Raw genomic sequence first — 21,758 nt, 5'->3', positions numbered from 1 at the left:
GGGGGGGGGGGGGGGGGTGGCTTCCGTTTCACTCCACCTGTCCGCAGTCCCGGGGTGACCCCGCAAACGGGGCGGGGCCACCACGCCGCGGGGTGAGGCCCTCCTCACAAAGGCACTTCCTGTTATCGCTCCCTCCGTTCAAATGCAAATTCAAAAGCGGATCTTGTTTATCATCGGCACGACGAGCCAGTAGAGCGATGCAGATCAGTTACGTGGCGCTTCCTATGGTCTCAAAGTACTTCACAGGGAAAGATGGATGTCCGGTACTGTACTGCCTGCCAAAGCAGATGAGTAAATGAAAACCAGTCAGTTATTATACAGGAATAGTACAATGTGGAAATGAAATGGATTAAATGGATAACTAAATTAATAATAGCTGTATTAACATGCAAAATTAGTGAACTATATATAAGTACACTACATATATTTTAATACTAATAATGATCCAAACTAATAGTCACCCTTTAGTGATGCCACTATTTATTTTGAGATGCGTCCCACGATTGTTCTGGTTTTTTCGGAAAGGGAAAGCGGTCGGTTCTTTTTGTTTTTGCTGCAGTCTGCTCAGGTTGGATTTCTGTCGCTTTGTAATAATGTTGACTTTTCCGGAAGGTTCCAGCAGAATGCTGACCAGGCTGAGCGCAGTTTAGCTGGGAAAGTGCTTTCGCTTTGTCACGGGTTAGGATTTGATAAGTGAACATCTGAAGGAGTTGGAAGAGACTGGCTGGGCTGCCTGTTTTGTTTTTAAGGAGCTGCATTTGTATCGAGAAGGTTACAGGTTTAAATTGTGTTTTGGGCCGTTGCTGTTGTAGCAACCTGGATAGGCTTGCTGAAAGACTGCCATTATCTGTATTGTGTGGTAGGTAATGGTAAACTAAATTAAAGTGGCAGGTTGCTTGGATACAAGCATTTGCCCGGAAATTGTGTATTGTAAGGCTTTGTCCGACTGTGTTGGTGATTTTTCTCCCCCCCCCCTTGTGAATGCTTCTCTGTTTGTGTCTTCTGTTAATCTGAAGCCAGGGATTTGGCAGTGGGTCGAATTGTTAAGATGACCACAAGATGACCCCCGGTAAACAAATACCTCCCTCCTTTCCCAAAACTTTACCCCTCATAAACACACACACACACGCGCGCGTACACACACACTCACACACGCACACACACACACACACACTCACACACGCACACACACACACACACACACACTCACACACGCACACACACACACACACACACTCACACACGCACACACACACACACTCCCTTCAGTGCCTTCTGACTAATTAAGCCACTCCGGGGCAGAGATCCCATCTTTGTCTCCACATTCTTTCTTTCTTTCTCTTGCCCTCTTCTCAGTAACTCCCCTCTCTGTCTCTCTCCCTCCATCTCACTTTCCACCCCCCACCCCCAAACGAAGCTTCAACCTCCCAGAATGAAAATAAGACAGTAAGAGAGCAGGTGAAGCTGAGATGGGACAGTGGGATTGGAGGATTGAGACGTACAGTGGGAATCTGCCCCCCCCCCTCACCGCCCCCCTGCTGCCCCCCCCTCCAGCCGACAGCTCCTGTCCTGAGGCCGGGCGACCCGCCAGCTCCCTGCCCTCCCCCGGGTGCTTTGTATTGTAATGCCCCCTCCCCCCCTCACCGCCGCCCCCCCCCCCCTCGTTCTCTTTCATTCTGATGACCGTGCGGGACTGCTCCCCGGCCAGTGCCAGGACCGGGCATCGGTCCACAGCCGCTCCCCCGCGGCCCGCTTCGCTCTGCTTCCCCCCCGAAAACACCTCCCTCACCCCCCCCCCCCCCCCCCCCCCCCAGCCCTAATCAGCGCTTTCACACAGCTGTGCTCCGATACAGCCCTGTGCAGCTGGCTGACTCTGTGCTTCTATCAGGGCCCAGTCTGGGACAGACACAGCCCTGTGCAGCTGGCTGACTCTGTGCTTCTAACAGGGCGCAGTCAGGGACAGACACAGCCCTGTGCAGCTGGCTGACTCTGTGCTTCTAACAGGGCGCAGTCTGGGACAGACACAGCCCTGTGCTGACTGACTCTGTGCTTCTAACAGGGCGCAGTCAGGGACAGACACAGCCCTGTGCTGACTGACTCTGTGCTTCTAACAGGGCGCAGTCAGGGACAGACACAGCCCTGTGCAGCTGTTGAACATTTATTACCCCACTGCAGTCTCCAGGTGCAGAGATACCTCTCAGAATGACCTGAGAAACGTGTATGCAATATATATTTGTCGTGGGTTGATACCGCATTGCTAGTTATTATATCGTTCATGGTTCACTTGGCCAGGTTAAAATGAATTTTGTGATTTCCTTTTTTAATGCTGTAGGGCACAATTAAACCTGTTCCTCCTTCCTGCTGTGCTTGCAGATTTCTTGATTAAAATGCATTGCATCTCCGTCCTCCGCCAGTCTCAGAATAAATGGTTAAAGATCGTCTCGTATGGACTTTCCCATAATTAGTCCCATGATTGGCGATCAGCCTGTGACATCAATACAGCGTTTTCAGCAGAACTGACCGTTATCCGGTGCAGAGTGCAGAGAAATGCAAAGAGTGTGCAGTATTTATGAATGTGTGCGATGTAAAGCGCATCAAATCACGATTAGAAATTCACGTTGCAGGGCGCAGCGATATTGAAGTTAACCGGAGAGGCAGCTGTAAGCAGCCGACCTGGAAGAGAAAATGGAGTCGGTCGTTCTGTTTCTCCGAGCTCGGCTTGGCGCGGCTGGTGGAGTTTTTTTTTTTTTTTCAGATCCTACGGACTACTGACCCCGTCAGTTCTCTAGTTGATAATTACAGTGGCGTTCCGCAGGGCGGGCAGGCCGCTCTGACTAACTGACCGTGACTGTCTCCTGTCAGTCGGGTTACGCCGTGTCTGGGGCACGTCCCGAAGCGGAATTGGACTGGAGATGTGCTGCGGAGTGTTTCGGAGCTGGGGAGAGGAAGTGCGTATTTCACGGAGCGTGGCTTAAAATGGGAGGCGCGGGGAAGAAGGGCGGGGTTTCACCTCCACTTCCAGAAGGGAGGGGAGGGGCCCAACCTGCACATAAGGAAGAGGCCACCCTCTAGTGACATCACTGTGAAATTGGTATATCATTGGTCATTGGTCAGGAAAAAAGCATATTTTTCTTTACCAACACTTCCAGTACTGATCCCTGAAATATTGAAATCTGTACTTTTTTAGGCAGATGTGGATCATCACCATTGTTTGGCAAATTTTGGTGGAAAATGGTGTATGCCCTTCTTTGCATGGCATCTACATTTTGTGTGTGTGTGTGTGTGTGTGTGTGTGTGTGTGTGTGTGTACGTGTAGCAGCTGTGTTCCCTCCACTGGTTTCCCTGCTCTGTTTATGCCAGCGGGGGGGAAAAACACACACAGTTTAATTGCCTTTTCGTCCGTTAGAATGGGCGTGGCTATGGGGGGGGGGGAGGGCCGGGGAGACAGACAAGAATAGAGAAGTGAGAGAGAGGAAGATAGGACACCAGGATCGGTGAAAGCTCGGAGCACGTAACTTACGGAGGGCCCAACTGCATCGTGGGCCGGCAGGCCGGCCTGACGCATCGATTTCTCCTCCTCGGCCCCCCCCCCCGATGTTATCTGGATTATCCTCACGGCAGACACTGACCCAACAGTCTCTCCTGTCACCCCCGCTCCCCCCTCTCTCTCGCTCTCTCTCTCTCTGTGTCCCCGGTCCAGATGGTGAAGGTATTAAAGGGAGACGGTGATGTGCTCTGCCGCCAACCTGTCGCTTCGCGGACGGGCACATTTAGTGCCGTCGCGGACTGCAAGCTCTCGTCAATAAAATCCAGCTCCGGTGGCACTAATCCTTATTTACAAAGGCATTTAAGTCCGGGCTGCAGTGCCGCTTGCTATTTTTCGGAGAAAAGAGCGCGTTTCACTTTCTTAATGTAGTTGCGCGAGACCTGAGCGCCCGGTTCACGCTCCACCGCTGTCCTGAAGGGTCTTTCGGGGCAGGTTGTCTCAACGGTCGTTGAACTCTATGGTGACTTCCTCGCGTCTGTGACAGGACTTCCTGGGAGCCGGTCTGGTCTCGGGCCCGGGGTTTGCGCGCTAGCCGTTGTTTGTCCGTGTTCGGCTGTTGTGGGCCAGGCTGCGCTGGGGCCTCGGCTTGGCTCGCCACCAGGAAATCCCCGGGCTTCGGGCCTCGGACCGGAAACCTGCCCTGGACAAACACCGGAAGCGCAAATACAATAACTCACAATCATTCACAGCTTCAGACTGGCCACCGGCGCGACACGCAACCCAAAGCACCCTGGGGTTAAACAGAGACGTTAAACATTTTTTTCCACAGGTGACCTACGGGTTTGTTTTTCAGTCGCACAGGCTATATGCAAATAATTTACCCAGTGCAACACGTTCGACGGCCACTTTCTCCTTGGAGAGATCGCCATGGGGGAAGTTGCCGTGACCGCAGCGTTGCGTAAAACGACTTTGGTTTCCCGGGTCAATGAGGCGGGCCCTATTGATCGACCGTGCCTTTTCTCCGTCCAGGCCTTGGCAGCCAACGCCGGCACCGGGTTCGCCGTGGCGGAGCCGCAGGTGGCCATGTTCTGCGGGAAGCTCAACATGCACGTGGACGTCCGGACGGGCCGCTGGGAGGCCGACCCCTCCGGGGCAAAGAGCTGCGTGGGAACCAAGGAGGCTCTGCTTCAGTACTGCCAGGAGGTGAGACACTCACGCACCACCGTGTTGTTACAGGGGGGGACGTTAATGAGTGTTGCACAGGAAATTGAACATAAAATTCTTTTTCGTCAAAGTTCGTGGACTTACCCAAGAAGTATGGCGGAAAGAAAAAACCTATAAAAGACAAGTGTATAAATAATAAGCATAAAATGCAGTGAATAAATAATATATTGAATTAAATAACATTTTCATGCAATAGAATTATTGCCAGTTTCACAGGTAATTTTTGGCTTTATTGTAAAATGAGAAATGAAGGAAACATTTCCTTACCATGCATAATGCAAAAATAGTCTGTGCATTATTAGCTGAAATTGCCTGTGAAAAGTGGCAGTAATTGTAATCTGAAGAAGGGCCTAAAGTGACAGTCTGTGCAGGCGGTTTTTATCCAGTATAGTCTGAGTCCTTTCTGGGCTGATTGTGGCCCCCTCTACATCTAAAAACACACATAATGTTCTCACACACACACACACACACACATGCACACACACTCACACACCAAGAGATAAGCAGCTTATAGGCTGCCACCTGGAAAAGACGTAAATGTGTCGCTTTCCACTTTTCTTTTATCCACCTCTTTTCCCTCTTTAATTTGCATGTATATTCACACATATACACACACATGTATAGATAAATACACATAGCCAGGGCCCAGGTCCGACTACACCCTTTTAGCAGTGGAAGGTTCTGGCGCAGCTGTTTTCTGTGGACAGAATTTGATTGGTGGATTATGTAGAATGGTATTGACGTCTGGCAACAGCAAGGCCAGGTCACTTATCTGAGCACTGAAGTGCATTGGGTACAGATTTGTCTGTCTCCGCCTTGTAATGCAACTCCGGGACTATGAGTTCTGACCTTTTTTTTTTTGTCTCTCGCTTTCTTTTTCTCTCAGTTTTTTCTCTCGGCTATCTTGGTCCTTTAATTACATAATCTATCCATCTTTGGGCGTGTAATTGCTAATGCCCTCATCCATCATCGCGAAAACATTTTTCCAATTGCCGGCTTCTTTATGCTCTCACTCTTTATTCAGACCGCACAAAGACACCCTGCAGTGGCTCTGTGATACAGCACGTCATAGCAGGGCCAGCATTATTTTCAGATAGCGAAAAACCAATCAATAGAGGCTCCTGGAAAATCAAGTAATCAAAGTAATTTTTTTCCCCTCCTCTTCCTTCTTCCTTTTTCCGTGACAGATATACCCTGAGCTGCAGATCACGAACGTGGTGGAGGCCAACCAGCCGGTCAAGATCGAGAACTGGTGCAAGAAGGACAAGAAGCAGTGCAAGGGACACGCCCACATTGTGGTTCCTTACAAGTGCCTGGGTAAGATCCAGCCTTCTGATTGGAGGCTCAAATTTTTTTTTTAAAACAGCGGTTGGGCAAAGGCCTTTGTTACGTCATCCACCACTCTTCACAAGGAGAGGGAACCGTGCAGGTTCTCCTGCTATGAGAGATATTGTTCGTATTACTTGGCACGGCTGTTGCCACCAGAACTTCTATGGTACAGAAAGGAAATACGGAAGACGGTGTTGAAAAATCCCCGGCGCGGGTTCACAGATTTAGCTGATGCGTGCTAGACTGAGGCTAACGTACTGCGGAGCGGTCTCCTCATGGGAAGCAGAACTCTGTAATGGCACAGTAAAACACAGGCCGGGTAGAGGCTGTGAGACAGGGGTGTCAGACTCATTCCGCTGTGCCCCGAGTGTGTGCTGGCTTTTTATTTAGTTTGAGCCGCGCGCCGCAGCAGGGGAGCCGGTCGAGCAGCCGAGCTAGCTAGCAAAATCGCTTACCGTTTCCGACCGGCCTTCTCCGCTGGCGCTCGGAGGCCAGCGTTCCCCCGACTAAGACTGTCTTCTGGCCGCTCGCCAGGGCCGGAGGACCCCGGTTCCTTCCCCTTCCTGACCCCGCCTTCCACGGCTCTTCCTGGCTTTGCCCCCCCACCCCCTCCCCAGCCCCGCACCCCTCCACCCTCCCCCATTGTTTTTTCCTCCGTTGGGTTCTGCGGAAACCTCTCCTCTCCTGCCCTCATCTCCTCATCCCTCTCCTCAGCCTCCCCACGCCACCTGCTCCATGCTCTGATGCCGGTCTCCTCCATCTCCTCGACCTCCTCCTCTCCTCTTTTCCTCCTCCTCTCTTCCTCTCCTCGACCTCCTCCTCTCCTCTCCTCCTCCTCCTCCTCTCCCTCTCTCCGGTCTTGTGACGGAGTGTGGTGGTTAGCGGTATGAGGAAAGCCATTAGCGTCCTCAGCCAACTGTGAAATGGGCTGACAGTCAGAGACTCCGGGCGCCTGCAGGAAAGGAAGGGGTTTTTATTTTATTTATTTATTTTTTTATTTTATTTTATTTTATTTTTGGCGCGAGCAGTGCATATAGACGGGGGGGGGGGGGGGGCGAGCTGAGTGTGCAGATCCAGCGGTTACAGACCGCACGCAGATGAAATGCACTGCTGGGGGGGGGGGGACTTTTTGTCCTCCAGCAGGTCCCTTTGTTTTTGTGTTTTTTTCCGGCTGCCTGTTTGAACATCCTGGTACCTTTCTACTCTCATCGCCATGGCTACCCATCCTTTTCCGTACTTTGCTTTGTTACGCCCTTTTATCTCTCTCTCTGTCTCTCTCTCTCTCTTGTCCCTCCCCCCACAGGGCTGCTGGCTTCATTTTATCTGCTCTCTGTACTGCTCGTTATTGTTTTTTGAAAAACGGCTTCGGTTTTGCGAGAGTTGCTCCTGGGCTTATTTCGGCGTTTATTGCTCCTCCCCGGGAGCTGAGCTCGGTGGAGTTCCTCCTCTTAGCCCCTCCCCTCCTCGCCTCTCTGGGGCTGGAGGGCTGGAGGGCTGGGTGCTGCTGGAATCATCTGCCTATTTAAATGGCTGAGTCCCCAGGCCCTCTCAGCACCGGATGCTCCCAGAGGGCTCTGCATTGTCAGGCCAAAGCCGGCCTTTGTCCCCGCACACACACACTCACACACACACACACACACACAGTTTCTCTCTCACACACACACTTTTGAGCTGAAGTAAGCATCTACGTGACCTGTGTGGGAGTCAACGCTCAGCATACACAAAGGGTGTCTGTGTGTGTGTGTGTGTGTGTGCGTGTGTGGGTGTATGCGCGTGTGTGTGTGTGCATGTGCACCAGCGTGTCGACATGCAATTGTGCATGCATGCGAGCATTTCCGGCGTGCTCTTGCATGCGCCTCGGTGTCTGGAGGTCAAGGCTAAGCGGAGAAAGCGGAGGTCGGCCTCCCTGCTGAGGTAGCAGTCTAATCCAGGTGAGTGGATTGGGTCTGCTGACGCAGCACCGACAGCCCCCCCCCCCCCACTAACGCGGAGGTGAATGTGAGACACTGACAGGAAGGAAGGGTCTTGAGGGGATTAAGGCGGAGAGAGCGTAGAGGACAGCACACAGGGAAAAGCAGCGGCCTCCTAAGGAAGAGAGAAACTGGGAAACAAAAAAAAAAGAATTCACAACAGAGAAGCGAGCGGTACAAAAAGCAGGCTAGCAAGGCTAACCGCTAAAGGTCTGAAGGGCTCAGGAGGGTCGTTGGATGGGATCGTACGCGGATGCAAAGGACTGGGAGTTTACTTAGATGTGGAACCAAGCCCGACGATTACACAGCTACACCTGCTCAGAGTCACAAAGCGTGCTCCTGTAGTCCGGGTCTGTAGCATTCAGGGGAGGCGGGAGATAAGATAGCGCTTCCATTTGGCGGGAATCGGGCCAGCTAGCCGAGCCGTGGAGCGAAACTGAGCAGGGAGGGAGGGAGGGGGGGCGGCAGGCAGGTGGGCGGGGCGGGAGGGCGTGGGGGGGGGTACGGTCTCCCAAAGCAATGTGCACTGAAGACCAACCGCAGTCGGGCGAGCTCTCGGACGTCGGGAGGTCTTCTTGTGAGAGAAGACCCTGAAGGCTGATAAATATTTAACACCGCCCCCCCCCCCCGCCCCCCCATGTGTAATGGCAGGGATGGCAGAACAGCAGGAAGACTCGCTCGCCTCTGGTTTCCTCAGATCAGCAGCAGGCCCGCTGAGGGTTCTGTCGGCGGAGTTTCGGGTGGTTGCATCAGTTAACTGTCGGCGTCGGAGTCTCACCTGCTCTTTGTCCTTTACGCAGGAGCAATTAGAGCGTGAGCCGTAAACATCGCTGCTGCGGGCATCCAATCACGTGCCGCCGCGCTGAGATCACGCAGGTTTTTTATTTCAACCCCAGCTGATTTCACTCCTTAGCTCTCCTTCCCTGGTTGATTCTCCACTATTACAGTTAAATCACCTAGTGTAATACTTAATATAAATGAAAACATGCATGCTCTTGGCCCCAGTGGAACCAGGCTGACACCACTGCATTACAGTCTTTTCTGCTTAAAGCTGCACAAAGCTCAATATGGTGAATGGCTTAAGAAAACTGTAGCCATATACTCTACCATTATTGCATTAATAATTTGTGTGTGCGTGTGTCTGTGATGTCAGAGCGCATTTATGCGAGTGTGTGTTGAGGTTGTGTGTGCGCACATATAATTGTGTGTGTGTGTGTGTGTGTGTGTGTTCAAACACAGGTCAGTGGCCTGGCTCCTCCCTAGCTCCTCAGCCTCTCCGGCTGTGGTGTGACTCCTGCTCCCTGGGTAGCAGAGGGATGGGAGAGGGTCCCCTCCAGCCCTGGGGTGGGATTGGGGTGTTGGTCTGGCTGCTCAGTGCCAGTACTCCAGGGGCTCAGTGCCCACGGTGTGCAGCTCAGCAGTGCATTACCGCCCCTGTCCTCTCTCTCCACTCTGCCCAGTCCGGCTCCATGAGCTCAACAACAACGTGTCTGAGTCAGGCGGCTGGGATTAATTTAAGAGATTATGTCCCGGGGCAGGTGGGTGGTGGGGTGAGTTGTGGGTGGGAGGACGGGAGGGGGGAAGGGTCAATTCGGTAAGATGGGAGGTGGGGGGTGTTGGTCTGGAGATGAAAGATCAAACGATGGTCATCTGACGTTAAGCCCTACGCACTCTACCCGTTGCGGTGAGTGTTGATGCAGTTTTGTGTGACCTCAGTCAACACATTTGCAGTCTGCACTGCTGTGCCCCGGCCCCGCCCCTGGCTCCACCCCCCACCTCCCTGCCTCCCTGCTCATTGGCTGAAGCCCAGTGTGGGTGTGTTCAGTGGCTGACTGCTGGGCCTGTTCCAAGATATCTCTCTATTACTGCAGAGGTGACCGAACCAAGGACTCAGACCAGAGCTGTCAGACTGCAGTGTCCGTTGGGCCAGTGTGTCTGCTGGCCTTTTGCGTGTTTTCATTCAAGATGTTCATTGGCTAAAGAGGGCTGAATTCCAAGGCCTAAATTGGCTGGGTCTCCAAATACGGCTCCTCCTGCCCTCAAGGGTTTCTGGGATACCTCTTCAGGGGATGATGCTAAATTTTCTTTTAAGCTTTTATTTAATGGTTCCCGATTCGACGCAGGTGGTTATTGCTCCTTCCATATGCCGGTCGGTGTTTACAACCGCAGGTACTTCCATCTTTAACAGCTAACGAGGAAAGGGGAACGCGGCCAACTCGATTAGCGTGCCCACAGACGGGTGGCACAGCGCGCGCGGTTGGCACGCGGCGTGGCACCTCGTTTCACGGAGCACCTGCGTTTCAAAAACTCCTAACCGGCGTCGGGTTTTAACGTGCCCCCCATATCCCAAAACGAGCATGGGACCAGTGGATAATCAGTGGATATCCTGTAGAGCTGCGGCCAGTTCCATTTCCGTTCCCAGCCCATTTGGGAAATCGATGCATATTCCCTTAATAGGAAAAATGCTTGTGACGTATTATTATAATTATTTTTTTTTTAGTTTGTGAATTGAATTTCGGTTCATTTCCTCGATTGACTTGACTTGGATGAAACCTATCTGACCCACAGCCATGACACCCAGCTCACTCTGCTGAAAGGAGGTGCAGTCTCTGTGTTGCCTGGCTGTGGGGGGGGGGCAGAACCTCCTGGGCGGGACTGAGAAGCAGCTGTGTGCAGGGTTATCCGGAACCTTCCTGTGTGTAGCGCACCCTCTCATTTTCCAAAACACTTCCCCTTCCTCTAGCTCTTCTCTCTCTCTCTCTCTCTCTCTCTCTCTCTCCTCTCTCTCCCTCTCTCTCTCTCTCTCTCTCTCTCTCCTTCTCTCCGCTGGCTGCAGGCCAGGCTGAGGCTTGCTTGTGGAGAGCTGCCTCTGTCTCCCTCCGCTTCCTCTATCCATTATCTCTTCATCTGTGCGCTCTTCTCTCAATCGCTTTCTATCTCTATCCTCCCACCCTCATTCGCTCCTGCACCCCTCTCCCTCTAGGGTACCATTATAGCCCACCCACACACTCACACTATGCACATACACACACACACACACACACACACTCACACTATGCACACACACACACACACACACACACACACACTCACACTATGCACACACACACACACACACACACACTCACACTATGCACACACACACACACACACACTCACACTATGCACACACACACACACACACTCACACTATACATACACACACACACACTCACACTATGCACTCACCCACACACTCACACCATGCACACACAGTCACATAAACTCATACACGCACTCACACCCACCAGTCACGCATGCATGCACACACACGCACACTCACACACACGCACCACACATACACACACACACACACACACACCATGCACGCACACACACACACAAATACCCACATGCATACGCTCACCACACACACACGCACACATGCATACACACAAACACACACACTCATACACAGACACACCACACACGCACACACACACACACACACACACACACTCATACACAGACACACACACACACACACACACACACACACACACACACACACACACTGACCTGTCCGTCGTCCCGTTTGAATCAGGCCCTTAGCACCGTATGTGATTTTTATCTCCTCCCGTCTGTCATCTCCCCTTTACTCTGCACCACGTTGTCCTCAGCGTCCCTGGGAAGGGATGAGCTGTGATTGGCTGCGGGGTCGGGAGGGGAAGTGGCCTCGGCTGTCTGTCCGTCTGTCTGTCTGTCTGTCTGACGCACTGCGCTGCGCGTGTCTCTGCCATTGCAGTGGGCGAGTTCGTGAGCGACGTGCTCCTGGTGCTGTCTGTCTGTCTGTCTGTCTGTCTGGCTGTCTGTCTGTCTGTCTGTCTGACGCACTGCACTGCGCGTGTCTCTGCCTTCGCAGTGGGCGAGTTCGTGAGCGACGTGCTCCTGGTGCCGGAGAAGTGCAAGTTCTTCCACAAGGAGCGCATGGACACCTGCGTCAGCCACCAGCAGTGGCACGGCGTGGCCAAGGAGGTAACCCCCCGAGAATTCTGGGATGGATTAAAACCGCCCCGCAGTCGCACCGTACATTACAAACGCCACATTCATTACTTTCCTGGCATTTAGCATATGCTATTTTCCAGAACCGACTTATACAGCGTTGCCGTTTTTTAAATACAACATCAGGTTTTTTATCTAACGCCGACGTCGAGTATCCATTTATGCAGCTTGGATATACGCTGAAGCAATTCAGGTTAAGTACCCTGCTCAAGGGCACAACGGCTTTTTACATTACGACGGCCCCGTAGGTTACGAGCCCAGCTTCCCTACCCATTATACTGCACCGCCACCAAACGTTCTTAATGCCCTCAAACTGCATTATGTTCCGTTCGAGTACATCGAGGGGAGCGGCGCGTTTTTAAATCAATTTGCAGCGGCGCACTTTCGCACGGTCTCTGAATAATAACTATGCGCGTGTGGATACGCGCTGGAATACGTTTATGCGCGAGCGTACGTCCCCCTTTTGTGTTGATCGGCATGTGAGCACTCCCCCCCCCACCCCCCCACCCCCCCGCTGCCCCCTCACCCCTACGCTGAAATTTCCGTTCAGATTCCCGTCGTTTTGGCTGAGGTATGAAACGACCCTTTTGCGTTACGGGTTCGGGGACCTCTATTAGAGCGTCCTGGCCCCACCCCGGCGGTGTGCACCCCCCCTGCCCTTGGAGAGCTGCAGACCGTGCAGGTTTTTTTTCTTTTTTTTTTTCCTGCTGTCGCTCAGCGCGTAATCGATCGATTAAAGCGTCCGGTTGCGCGGTCCCCTCCCCCCCTCGCCTGGCTGCCCGGCTCGGAGCAGGTCGCCGATTTTAAGGTGGAAACAAAAAACCGGGGTCAGGAGTGAACACCCCCCTCATCCCCCCCCCCCATCCCGTTACGCTCCGCTCTACCGCTCGCAGGTCTCAACCTGATCCCCGTCGGATTTCCCCTCTAATCAGATTAGCGGGTTAATCCCAGTCCTCCCCGCTGTCCCGGACCACGGGGTCACGTCCGCCACGACCAAAAAGCGCCGGGTTACCCCCTCGGCTGCCCCCCCCCCCTTCAGACCACGTGTCTTTGTGCCGATGAAACCAGCCCGCCGTTAAAAACAGCTCTGCCTGTCTCTCTCCTCACCGTAAACAGGTTTAACCCTTTCAGGAGCAGGTTTCTCGGATTGTTTTTTTCAACATTCGAAGCCAGCGTTCTAGAACTGCATTGTTTTCAGTCACCGGTAGCGACTGTAACGTTATCATTAGAATGTTCAGTTCAGAACATTCTAATCACATATTTGTCATCTTAAACCTTAAAGGATTAAGAGCTTCTGAGACCGGGTGCATTTAAAAAGTAATGTTCTGTAAGGTTAAAAAAAAAAAATGTCTTTTAAAATAGAAACCAGGCTTCGCATGCTGAAATACAGATTGATATTAATGCGCGAGTGAGAGAGTGATGCGTGACATGGAGTGAACAGACTCGCGCTGTGATTGGCCGAGCGGCGTATTGCCTGGAGTCCCCTTAATGTGTTTAAACCGTAATGACTTTGTTCTTTAAATATGTCTGGGCTTAAACGTATGCAGCACTTAAAGCAGAGAGAGCTCATGGGAGGGGTTAGGGTCAATGAGCCACTCAGAGTGCTCTTCTGTAGAGGCTGAATGGAATAAATGTCTCCCTCTGGCTGGGATTGATGTTTATTTCTTTCTCTGTCTCTCTCTTTCTTCCTCTCTCCCTCCTCTCTCTCTTTCTCTGACTCTCTCTCCCTCCCTCCCTCCCTCCCTCCACTCTCTCTGACTCTCTCTCCTCCCCCCCCCTCTCTGTCTCTCCCCCCCCTCTCTCTCTCTCTCTCTCTCTCTCTGACTCTCTCTCCCTCCCCCCCCTCTCTGACTCTCTCTCCTCCCCCCCCCTCTCTCTCTGACTCTCTCTCCCTCCCTCCCCCTCTCTCTCTCTCTCCCCCCCCTCAGGCGTGTGCCAAAGGCAGCATGGTTCTTCACACCTACGGCATGCTCCTGCCCTGCGGCGTGGACCGTTTCCACGGCACCGAGTACGTCTGCTGCCCCCCGTCCCGCGCGGAGGACCCCGAGCCCCGCCCCCAGCCCTCCCAGGAGGAAGACGACGAGGACGAGGACGAGGACGAAGAGGAGGACCAGGAACAGGAAGTGACCGACCTGGACGAGGACGAGGAGGACGAGGACGAGACGGCGGAGGAGAGGTGCGTCGTAGAGGCCTGACCGCCGAGTGAAGCTCCGCCCACTGTGTTTTTTGATTGGCTGCGCCGTGACGGTTTGTTGCCCCTCCCTCGCCCGCAGGGAGCCCCCCGTGGAGGACCAGCCCACCCCGAAGCCCGAAACCGCAGACGATGAGGAGGAGGATGAGGAGGAGGAAGACGTGGACTACGAGGAGTACGAGTTTGAGGACAAAGACATGGCGGTGGAGGACGACGACGACGACGACGACGACGACGATGAGGAAGAGGAGAAGACCAGGACCCGTGCCCAGGACACGCCCAACGAAGACAAGACGCTGCAGGAGGTCACAGGTCAGTCGCACGCACGGCTGTCCTCTACCTCTGAAGCTCAGCCCCACTCAGAGTCACTGCAACGGCAAATTAAGGTCTTTATCTTCGTTGTCTTCAGCGGCTGATGACTCGATGTTAGTCCAAAACCAACATTCTGGCTCACGGGGAATTCTCCTGCCAGATTTTACATTTCAGTTCCCGTGCTGTTTTTTTTTTTTCCAGCTGCAGCAGCTCTGTTGCATAATTAATTTAGACTTCAGTTCGGACATTTGTGTGATGAATTTCAGCTCTCAAAATCAATAACTCCGTATTGTTCTCTGGTGATCTCATTTAAAAACGGTGTTCAGATTAAACGGTGTTACGGTTGAGTCCTGGGGGGGGGGCTGCAGTGCCTGCGGGTTTCCATGGTTTCCTTTCAGCTGCTAATTTAGCGTTCGGAAGGCAAGGTGCACGGACACCGGCCAATCGATGACTAAATTGAACCAGCGGTGCCGAACCACGCCCGAAACCAGAAGGCAGCCTTGGGCCCCCCAGGACTGGGGTCCGACACCCCCGCTTTCGAGACAGCGTGCGGGGGGGCCGGTCGGACGGCGGTCGGGGTCGGCTGCGTTTAGCCACGTAGCCGCGCCGCGTCCTTGACCCCCCGAGCGACGCCGCTGCGCTCTCTGCCGCCCCCGTGTGGCGGGACCCGGCTCTTTAACCGCTGTCCCCCCCCCCCCCCCGGCAGCGGTGTGCTCCCTGGAGGCGGAGACGGGGCCGTGCCGCGCCTCCATGCCCCGCTGGCACTTCGACGGGCGCCAGGGGAGGTGCGTGCGCTTCGTGTACGGCGGCTGCGCCGGGAACCGCAACAATTTCGACTCGGAGGAGTACTGCATGGCCGTGTGCCGGCGCCTCAGTAAGTCCCGAGCGCTTCGGCGGGGGGGCCCCGGGCCGCGCCGCGCCCCCTCTGCGTCCCACGACCCAATCTGAGGCTCACCTCTCCGGATGAACAAGCCACGACATACAGTACACCGCAGAGCTCACCGTAATGCTAATGGCTATGACGCTGTAGCCTCACACACACACACATACATGCTGTACACCGGTGGTCTCAAGCTGTGCCATTGGAGGGCCGTGTGTATGCTGGTTTTTATTCCAGTCTCAGATTTTGATTGTATAATTAGTTCAATTTTTTTTGCTGAATTAGGGATGCAGGTTTGCACATAATGGTGACCCGGTGTCCATGGTGACCCGCATCGTCTAAATAAAAACTTGCTTATGTTCTGTGCTTCAGTGCAGTTAAATGCGTACGGCTGAATGAGTAATTGGACTCAATTAAGGCAGCATTAATTGGTTGGAATGAAAACCTGCATACACACGGCCCTCCATGGCAACGAGTTTGAGACTACTGCTGTACACACACACACCCACCCACACCCACCCACACTCATGCGTGCTCATTTATTCCCCCAACACACACTCACACAGGCACACATACACACACACACACATGCTCATTTATTCCCTCACACACACACACACACATACACGCGCTCACACACGCACACACACACACACACACGCTCATTTATTCCCTCACACACACACACACGCACACACGCACACACGCGCGCTCACACACTGGCTTTCCGAGGACCCTCGGCTCCTCTCTCTGTGGCGTCTCCGCTTGCTGCCTCTGTGGTCTTCTTCAGTCCTTCCTCTGTCCAGCCCTCTCCTGTCTGTCCACGCGGTCTGTCTGTCTGTCCACGCGGTCTGTCTGTCTGTCCGCGCGGTCTGTCCGTCTGGCCGCGCGGTCTGCCTGTCTGTCCGCGCGGTCCGTCTGTCTGGCCACGCGGTCTGTCTGTCTGGCCGCGCGGTCTGTCTGTCTGGCCGCGCGGTCCGTCTGTCTGGCCGCGTAAATGTGAGGACGTTTCGGCCGCACCGCGAGCGAGGAATTCGCTCTCTGCTCCGTTACCATGGAATCAGCGGAAGAAGAAAGGGCCCTCAGTCATCCAACTTTATAAAGGAACAAAAATTAGTCAAACACGATACACGAAGAAAGAAACACGGTTCTTGAATGTCAAATGATCTGTACGTATTGTAGTTATGAGTCATGAGTATTTTTTTTTGTCCTCTGTTGTGTAATTTGAGTACATGCCCCTATGCCCTAACTTCAATTCAATTCTCAGTTCAATATAATTTAGACACGACTTGTTTTGTTCCCAACGTTGGTTCAGGATATGGTGTGAATTCGGGCTGTGATTCAGTCTGTGAGCTGCCCGAGCCCTCCGCCATTCCAGAACAATGCCGTGAATTTCGCCCGTACTCTTCTCCATCGGCCGAAACCGAACATTCTCTCCGTGGGGGGATGTTTTGCCACCCTGTGAACATTCCAGAAGCTCGGTGACGCCGTCACGCACGGGCAGCGGGCGGGGGGGGGGGGGCGCTGTTGTCGGGTAGCAACCGGCCGAACCTCACAGCGCGAGGTCTCCTTCCCGCCAAAAGGACTTCCTGTTGTTCTTCTTTCTGCCGGAGCGAAGGCCGTCGTACTCTTCTACCGAGAGCGGCCTGCGCTGTTCCCTGTCCGCGCGCGGGAAGCCTCGGCCGTCAAAAACAGGCTCCCGGGAAAGAGAGAAGGAAGATGAACGGAGGACGAGAGAGGCGGGACGCGGAAGGCCGTCGTGTCGGAGCGTCGGGGTTACTGCGTTTTTCTTCTGGCCTTCCCACTTCGTCTGCAGTTTGTTCGCTGCCTTTCCTTCCTCTCTGTGGCCTGCCGCTTTTGTGTACCCCTCAGTCCTTTCGTCCGTCCATCCGTCCGTTCGTCCGTTAGAAAACCCGCTCGACGCTGACCCCGCCCCCCCTCCCTCCCTCCCATGTGCCCGCAGTCCCGCCCACCCCCCAGCCCACCGACGACGTGGACGTGTACTTCGAGACGCCCGTGGACGACAAGGAGCACAGCCGCTTCCAGAGGGCCAAGGAGCAGCTGGAGATCAGGCACCGCAACCGCATGGAGAGGGTGAGCGCTGCCCGGCCCTCTCCCCCTACCTCCCTCACGCTCTCCTTCTTTCTCTCTCTGTCTCTCTCCCTCCCTCTCTCCCTACCTCCCTCACTCTCTCCTTCTTTCTCTCTCTGTCTCTCTCCCTCCATCGCTCACTTCCTCCCTCACTCTCTCCTTCTTTCTCTCTCTGTCTCTCTCCCTCCATCGCTCACTTCCTCCCTCACTCTCCCCTTCTTTCTCTCTCTGTCTCTCTCCCTCCATATCTCACTTCCTCCCTCTCATATGTAACAGGACGTATGCTGACCTCCCCTGTCGTTCTCCTTGCGTCCCTTTTGAAGTTTGCTCACCTGTCTCGCTCTCTCTCTCTCTCTCTCTGTAGGTGAGGAAGGAGTGGGAGGAGGCTGAGAGACAAGCTAAAAACCTGCCCAAGACTGAGAGGCAGACGCTCATCCAGGTAGGCCTCTCCGGGCTTGTGTGTGTGTGTGTGTGTGTGTGTGAGTGTGTGTGTGTGTGTGTCTGTGTGTGTGTGTGAGTCTGTTTTGACTGTCAGCCTCTCGCTCCTGCTGCACTTCCATGTTGTGTCTGTAAGCTCCGCCTCTCTCCCCTGCAGCAGTTCTGTGCAGTGACTCTAAGCTCCGCCTCTCTCCCCTGCAGCAGTTCTGTGCAGTGACTCTAAGCCCCGCCTCTCTCCCCTGCAGCAGTTCTGTGCAGTGACTCTAAGCTCCGCCTCTCTCCCCTGCAGCAGTTCTGTGCAGTGACTCTAAGCTCCGCCTCTCTCTCCTGCAGCAGTTCTGTGCAGTGACTCTAAGCTCCGCCTCTCTCCCCTGCACTAGTTACATGCTGTGACTCTAAGCCCCGCCTCTCTCCCCTGCAGCAGTTCTGTGCAGTGACTCTAAGCCCCGCCTGTCTCCCCTGCAGCAGTTCTATGCTGCGACTCTAAGCTCCGCCTCTCTCCCCTGCACTAGTTCTGTGCAGTGACTCTAAGCCCCGCCTCTCTCCCCCCGCAGCACTTCCAGGCCATGGTGGAGTCCCTGGAGGAGGAGGCGGCCAGCGAGAAGCAGCAGCTGGTGGAGACGCACCTGGAGCGGGTGGAGGCCATGCTGAACGACCGCCGCCGCTTCGCCCTGGAGTACTACCTGGCCGCCCTGCAGGCCGACCCCCCCAGGGTGAGGTTCACTGCTAACCCCCCCCCCCCCAAACCCTATCCCAAACCCCTCACCCCGTATCAGCGTCGCATTCAAACTCACGTGATGGAGTCTGGAACACACTGACCCCAGGCCAGTGTTTGGATAGTCCAAAAAGCCCGAGTCTCAGCCCTGTTATATAATTAAACAGGCCCCTAATGTGAAGACTGTCATTTCATTGGATAAATATTTGCAACAGTTGCAAGATACGTACTACGTATGTCTCTCTCTCTCTCTCTCTCTCTCTCTCTACCTCCTCTCTCTCTCTTGCTGTCTTTCTCTCTCTCTCTCCCTCTCTCTCGCTCTCTCCCTCCCTCTCTACCTCTTCTCCCTCTTGCTGTCTTTCTGTCTCTCTCTCTCTCTCGCTTGCTCTCCCCTCTCCTCTTACTCCCTCGCTCTCGGTCTCTCTCGCTTTCTCTGTACACATTATCGAATCTTTTTGTGATGTTATTTTTGTCTAAAAATCTCTTGATCTCCCCGCTGGCACAAGGTACAGCCTGTGCAGCTGTGTTGAGCGAGTTTCCTTTTAACGTCCGTCTGCCCCCCCCCCCCCCCGCCCCTGCACCGCCCCCCCCAGCCCCACCGCATCCTGCAGGCTCTCAGGCGCTACGTCCGCGCAGAGAACAAGGACCGCCAGCACACCATCCGCCATTACCAGCACGTCCTGGCCGTCGACCCGGAGAAGGCCGCCCAGATGAAGTCCCAGGTCAGTGCCCCTAAACCCCCCCCCCCCCCCCCCCCCCCCGAAGTCTCTGTTTGGTTCAGCCCACCCCCTGGGTCAAGTGTGCACATGAAGTGCTTTAACTCCCTTTTCAAATGAAAAATGATGAATTTATAAAACATTATGCTAGATCCGGGAGAGTTTTCAACCAAGAAATGTTACTTGTGGAGTCTAAATAAATGAGCCATTCTGTTCTGAATATTCGTGAAAAGAGATTTAGATAGATTTTAAAACTGTCGGTAATCTGCGGAAGTTCTACTGGCATCTAAGGGGTTAACCACCTAGTCCCTCCTTTAATGGCCTCCTTTTTTATTTTCACTCAGAAAATGTTGACTTTCCAAATTCTTTTTCTGTGTGTCCCCGATGAAAACAAAACAACCGAAAGAATGTTCTCTCTTAAAAAAAAAGAAAAAAGTAAATATAAAAGCTGAAATCTGGCCATAGTCCCAAACTGCGGCGGGGGGGGGGGTCGTTCCGCGGTTTGTGGTGACACGGATCGCCGCCGGCCCTCAAACTTTGTTCCGAATTTTCCGCCGATAAAACCGGGAGTTCGGGAGGGAGGGTCCTGTCCTCCGGCTGCGGGCCTTCACACCTAAAGGCCGAGCCAAAACAAACATCCCTGCGCGTCGAGCGCTTTGATCCAGACCTGGGTGGTCCAACACGGCATCCAAAAAAACGTCAAATAAAAAGGGAAAAGTACCTGCGTGAGGTGCGAGAGGCTGCCTGGTTTGTTGAGAGCGGGCGGCTTAGATTGTTGAAATTGTAGCTGTGTTGCGTCTTCTTTATCGAATCGCCATTTTGATTAGCTCTTTTTGAGTCGCGCGGAACGCTAGCCTGGGGTAGCAGCCTTTTCCAGCAGAGCCTGGTCGCGCGGCATTAGCATCTAAACGCGCCCCCAGATGCTAACGGGCGGGATTCGAGGGTTGGGGGGGGGGGGGCGATAACCCAACGCCAAACGGGGCGGTCGCTAACCGGCCATTCGAGATGAAAGCGCAGCAACGTTCGGACCGCGCCCGCCACTGCCACAGCGAGGGTTCGAGGAAACGGGCTCAGGTACAGGGAAGGGGACCTCAGGCGGCGGGCTTTTAAAGTGGTGGCTTAATGGCTGACCGTCTTGAATTGTTCTTAAAGGGCACCTTGGTTTTTGGTTTTCTGTGTTTATTCGGCATATAAATGGAGCTGTGAAACTGTGAAACTCTTTTTCAAGCTTTATGGGAATAGTCAATATTACGCCCAAAATGAACACTAGGGAAGTCATTTCCTCGGACGGCCTAAGAAAACTCCAAGGCTGGGGCCCTTTGGAATGGTCCCACCTAACAGTGTTCCTTGGTTTTATGCTCTTGTTTATAAAATGAGCAGACACAGACTCTGTCTGGGTGTCTGAAAACAGCATTTTTACAGAAGGGTGCAATTTAAAAGTTTTTTTAATTTTTTTTTTTTTTTACTGTGTATCCCTTTGTTGTGTGGTTCTCACAGAAAACACAGCTGGCTTCGTCTGGTTGGAATTGGAATGGGGGACCGTGGAACTGGGCAGAGCAGGAAGTGCCCACCTCAGTGCAGACATGATGTCACATCCTGTCTGGACAGACTGTGGGCGCAGATGTATAGAAGCGTTTCTTGGCCTTTTGCCTTGTAAACCCATTGACTGTTTTAAGTGTGTACTTATCCTGTTGACCCAAAACACAGAATGCATTTAATAGAAGTCCACAGGGAATGGCTGAAACGTTTGGCATTTCCACATTGTTGTTGAAATATAATTATGTTCCGTATCAACGGAAGCTCTTGACCTGCTCATTCTTCTAATACAAAATGTGTTCTCAACCAGCTTATATTGTTAATTATAGGCATGCAGTGCCACCAATGCCACTCTGCTGTGGTGGCTTACGACAGATTAATGCTATACGGTTCAGGGCTAATTGCTACAGTACAGTACAGAGTTGAGGGGTGCAGCCAAAGCCATTTTAATTGGGTATGACCGCATGCTGTATCTCCCAGCTCACAAGTGTGTACAGCTTCCTCACCAGCGTAAGCTCTCCAGGCTGTCTCTGACACAGGGGAGTGTTCAGAGAGCCTAATTCCTGTGATTCCTCAGAAAAACAGTGCCAGAATTTGTCTTTTTTTTTCGCTACAAAGCAGCAATGTGGGCACAGAAGAAAATGCATTAGTGTGACAAAGAAAAGGTCAGCTTAATTAGAAATAAAAAAATGTATGTGCGTGTAGCAATTTTCTGACATCCATAGGGGCTGGGGGTCCCTCAGCGCTATGTATTACGCACTAACCCCGCCCCCCATACTCCTAGTTACGCTGGAGACTGAGTGAGAAGCGGCCTATCTGTTTTCCGTT

At 53.3% G+C, this 21,758-nt stretch overlaps 1 protein-coding gene across 5 annotated transcripts in view; it reads left to right on the top strand.

Moving 5' to 3' along the window:
- The window catches only part of LOC118235654 (amyloid-like protein 2), a 53,794-nt gene that overhangs the window by 19,990 nt on the left and 12,046 nt on the right, over window positions 1-21,758 (top strand). For 4 of the 5 annotated variants that reach the window (XM_035433220.1, XM_035433218.1, XM_035433219.1 and 1 more), the window contains exons 2-11: window positions 4,517-4,690; window positions 5,899-6,028; window positions 11,912-12,024; window positions 13,980-14,227; window positions 14,325-14,554; window positions 15,261-15,428; window positions 17,398-17,528; window positions 17,890-17,964; window positions 18,518-18,676; window positions 19,272-19,400. In XM_035433220.1, coding sequence (XP_035289111.1) covers window positions 4,517-4,690; window positions 5,899-6,028; window positions 11,912-12,024; window positions 13,980-14,227; window positions 14,325-14,554; window positions 15,261-15,428; window positions 17,398-17,528; window positions 17,890-17,964; window positions 18,518-18,676; window positions 19,272-19,400 — 1,557 coding nt within the window. The remainder of the gene's footprint in view (window positions 1-4,516; window positions 4,691-5,898; window positions 6,029-11,911; window positions 12,025-13,979; window positions 14,228-14,324; window positions 14,555-15,260; window positions 15,429-17,397; window positions 17,529-17,889; window positions 17,965-18,517; window positions 18,677-19,271; window positions 19,401-21,758) is intronic. The other variant, XM_035433221.1, reaches the window with a different exon arrangement.

This window comes from Anguilla anguilla, chromosome 9 (assembly GCF_013347855.1).
Source record: "Anguilla anguilla isolate fAngAng1 chromosome 9, fAngAng1.pri, whole genome shotgun sequence".
Lineage (NCBI taxonomy): Eukaryota > Metazoa > Chordata > Actinopteri > Anguilliformes > Anguillidae > Anguilla > Anguilla anguilla.
The sequence above is the reverse complement of the archived record's forward strand: the minus strand, read 5'-3'. Positions and strand labels throughout refer to the sequence as shown.